The following is a 3,852-nucleotide window of genomic DNA, read 5'->3' as shown; positions in this document are numbered from 1 at the left end:
CCATCTTCTCTGATTTCTAATTTTGGATTTGTGTTGTGGTGGTTGTCAAATAACAGGTTTTGTTTCTCAATACTTTATATCAAAGTGAATAGTTTTCTCAACTGCTAAAACTAAAAAAAAAAACTGACCAAGACCATGTCTGTGGTAAGAGTTGTATTTATCATCAGCGTAAACTTAACTGCAGTTTTTTTTTTCTTTTGTTTTCTGTGATTTTGTAAACTCTTCAGTTGTGCAACTTTTTTTAAACTCAGTGCGGCTCATATAACAGATTTTATTTCAGATAATATTCTCTATCATAATGCAAGCAGAATAGAGAATTTTATACACATTTAGTTATGAAAATACCCTGAAAATCAACGTACTAACAAACTAATATTGGTTAACACTTTATTTTAAGGTGTCCTTGTTACATGTAGGCCAACTACAATTCTAACAATATAGTAAGTGCATGTAGTTAATATCACTCAGTATGTAAATGTATAATAACACTGTAACAAGGACACCATAAAATAGAGTAACCAAATATTGTTTTTAAACACCGTTATTTATTATCTAGACTGTCATGCAACATGCATTATAAACAATGTCTACTGTAAAAAAAAAATATATATATATATACATATATATATATATATATATATATATATATATAACAAGTATTATTATTATTAGCCTGCTTTATAAGGTGGTAGCATAGAGCAAGTGTTATCATGACTCACTAATGCATTTGACTAGAGTCAATCATCATCAGTTTACAGTGAGTCCATATTCCTGAAGCTCTGCGGCGCGCATGGATTCGTCATTTGCACTTTTACTCTTTTACATCATTCCTCTATGATAAAGGAATTTACAGTTCACCCGCAGCTCACGTGCATTCGGTAGAGAAAGATCTGTGTGAATGGAATCAACCTCGATCCGTTTCACCACTAATTATAGTAAGTTCATTTCTTGAATCGACCAAATGTTGGCAGGGTTCGTGTTCACGGACACAAAAATAGAAATTAGTGTTAATGACCATGACCGACCAAATGACATGGCCATGTTGTGATATAGCACGAGTTTCCTTAGTCGAGACTGTGTATTAACCAATCATAAAATCAGCAGGTTATTAGCTAAATGTATCAGCATTTTGAACTGTTTGAGTAATTAAATTATAGTCAAACTAATTAATTCAGTGGTTAAAAGAGTTATTTGGACTAAAATCAGCTTCTCAGATCACTTTTAAAAATGGCTACCCATAACCGGAGAACTGAAATCTGCCTAGTAACAGTCCGGTCCTCACAACACCCAGCTGACCTCACCACTTTTGTGAACATGGTGTTTTTGAAGATTTAAAGTGATATTCTGTTTGTCTGCTCCCCTCTAGTGGCACTACTATTTTTTTTATTTTCCTAGCATTAACAGAAAGGGGGGTCCTCACAGCATGCTACTGGGTCATGGCCCTCACAAGTATAGCAAAACACGTATGTGTGTGTGTGTGTGTGTGTGTGTGTGTGTGATTTGCATGTGCTGACAGCAACTCTTCATATTTATCATCAGTGTATGGTCAGAGGATCAAATTCGCACACACACACACACACACACACACACAGGTGACGCAGTGTTTGTGCTGTTTCCCCTTCAGGCTCCGGCTCCTCACAGCTCCGCCATGGAGGACATCGAGAAGTGGCTGACAGAGGAGACGGTGAAGAGATTTACTCATGCTTTAAAACACACACACACACACACACACACACACACACACACAGTTACACACTCTAAAACACACACACACACACACAGTTACACACTCTTTAACACACACAAAAAGCTGAGCAGCAGCGCCATCTGCTGGAGGCTCTGCAGTACACACTCACACACACTCATATGCTGGTTCTCTGTTGGTGGAGTGTGTGTGTGTGTACTAGTGTTGTGTTGATGCTGTGTTTCAGCCCGAGGATGATGATGCTGAAGGTGTGACCAGTGAAGGTGAGGGAGCATCTGCTGCTCATATCTCATCACAACTCATCATTTATAACTCATCATCATCACTCATCATCACTAACTCCTCGTTCCTCCTCGTGATTCTCCGTCTCCTCTCTCAGAGTTTGACAAGTTTCTGGCTGGAAGAGCTTCAGCTGCGGATCACCTTCCCTCGATGAACAGCAGTGCGGGCGTCACCGTCAGCCCCCCGCGCCCTCAGCAGGCCACACACCAGCAGAACCACGAGCAGCTCTTCACACTCTGAGCGCAGGAAGTCCACAGTGTCCACTTCCTGTCCTGCAGAGGATGAGCAGACCCTCGTCCAGCGCTGGGGTCATCATATGAGTTTGGCTTGAGCTGTTGAGTGTGTGTGTGTGTGTGTGTGTGTGTGTGTGTGTGTGGCTTTAACTGATGTTGTATTGACCCGTGAGGATGTTCTGTTCCACATCTGACTGAACACCATCATTAAACAGACACTGCTGTACATCTCCGCCACTCACTGGGGTGTGTGTTTGTGCGCACATTTGCACATTTGTGTGTGTGTGTGTTTGTGTGTGTGTGTGTGCACTCATTCATGTTGTTTGTCTGCATGTTTGGATTGATGTGTGTGTGTGTGTGATTGTGAGCGTTTTATTCTTTGTGTGTGTTTTTATTTGTATTTTTGTGTGTGTGTGTGTGTGTGTGTGTCTGCATGTTGGTGGTGATGTGTGCATTTGTGTATTTGCACAATCGTGTTGATGTTTGAGTGCATCATTGGGTTGGTGTGTGTGTGTTTTGTGTATGTTTGTGTCTTTTTTCTTTGTGGGTTTTTGTTTCTATTTGTGTTTGTTTGCATGTTTGTGTGTCTGTTGTGTGTGCATTTGTGCATGTTTGTGTGTTTTGTTTTTGTGTTTGTGTGTGATTGTGTGTATTTTCTTTGTGTTTTTGTATGTTGTTGCATGTGTGTGTGTGTGTGTGTGTGTGTTAAAGTGTGGGTTTTTGTCTGTGTGTGTGTAAGTTGCATGTTTGTGTTGATGTTTGTGTGCATGTTTGGGATTGGTGTGTGTGTGTTTTTTGGTTGTCTGTTTTTTTTTGTATGTGTGTTTTTATTTGGTTGTGTGTGTGAATTTGTGTGTTGGTGTCTGTGTGTTTGTTGATTTGTTTGTATGTGCATGCTTGTGTGTGTGTGTGTGTGTGTGTGTGTGTGTGTGTGTGTGTGTGTGTGTGTGTGTGTTTGGGTTGATGTGTGTTTTTGTTTGTGTGTAAGTGTGCATGTTTATGTGTGTATGTGCACAATCGTGTGCATGTTTGGTCTGGTTAGTGTGTGTGTGTGTGTTTATGTGTGTATTTGTTTCCTTTTTGTGTGTGCATTTGTGTGTTGATGCATGTGTGTGTCTGTGTTGTGTGTGTGTATTTGCATCTGTGTGCATGTTTGTGTGTTTATTTGTGTGTTTGTGTATGTGCACATTTGTGATAATGTTTGTGTTGGTGTGTGTTTTTGTGTGTTGATGCATGTGTATGTGCATGTTTGTGTCTGTGTTTGTGCGTGTCTGTTGTTTATTTGTGTTGATCTGTTTTTTCTGTGTGTGTGTGTGTGTGTGTGTGTGTGTGTGTGTGTGTGTGTTCATGTTGGATTTTCCTCAAATGCTCATTTCCTCTTTATTCTGAGTTTGTTTATGCTGATGTTGAACACAGGTCAGTGGCTACAGCTTTCCAACATTCTTCAAAGTATCTTCTTTTGTGCTGAGCAGAACAGTGTGATGTAAATGTGCACATGTCTGACATTACCACAGAACCGGGACACACCGAGAGGCTTGAGGACAGACAGCGCCTCTTCAGTTTTATTATAAAAATATCATCTCAACAGTACAAATGTGCCGATACAGCGCTGAATAGTGTGGCCTTTTTACA

The 3,852-nt window shown here is 40.1% G+C and overlaps 2 protein-coding genes across 5 annotated transcripts in view; one reads left to right on the top strand and one right to left on the bottom strand.

The window, feature by feature from the left end:
- The window catches only part of LOC141386149 (target of Myb1 membrane trafficking protein), a 41,678-nt gene extending 39,230 nt beyond the window's left edge, over positions 1-2,448 (top strand). For both annotated transcript variants that reach the window (XM_087256288.1, XM_087256287.1), the window contains 3 exons: positions 1,625-1,684; positions 1,932-1,968; positions 2,085-2,448. In XM_087256288.1, coding sequence (XP_087112414.1) covers positions 1,625-1,684; positions 1,932-1,968; positions 2,085-2,227 — 240 coding nt within the window. In that variant the 3' untranslated portion in view covers positions 2,228-2,448. The remainder of the gene's footprint in view (positions 1-1,624; positions 1,685-1,931; positions 1,969-2,084) is intronic.
- A 1,302-nt stretch (positions 2,449-3,750) lies between these two features.
- hmox1b (heme oxygenase 1b) overlaps positions 3,751-3,852 on the bottom strand; it is a 3,709-nt gene continuing 3,607 nt past the window's right edge. For 2 of the 3 annotated variants that reach the window (XM_087255324.1, XM_087255325.1), the window contains exon 6: positions 3,751-3,852. This exon is cut by the window's right edge and continues 154 nt beyond it. The gene's annotated coding sequence lies outside the window, so the exon portion shown is untranslated. The other variant, NM_205671.1, reaches the window with a different exon arrangement.

The sequence above is a fragment of the Danio rerio genome, chromosome 6, assembly GCF_052040795.2.
Source record: "Danio rerio strain M-AB ecotype USA chromosome 6, GRCz13ab, whole genome shotgun sequence".
Taxonomy (NCBI): domain Eukaryota; kingdom Metazoa; phylum Chordata; class Actinopteri; order Cypriniformes; family Danionidae; genus Danio; species Danio rerio.
Note: the sequence above shows the minus strand (reverse complement) of the source record. Positions and strands in the feature narration are given on the sequence as shown.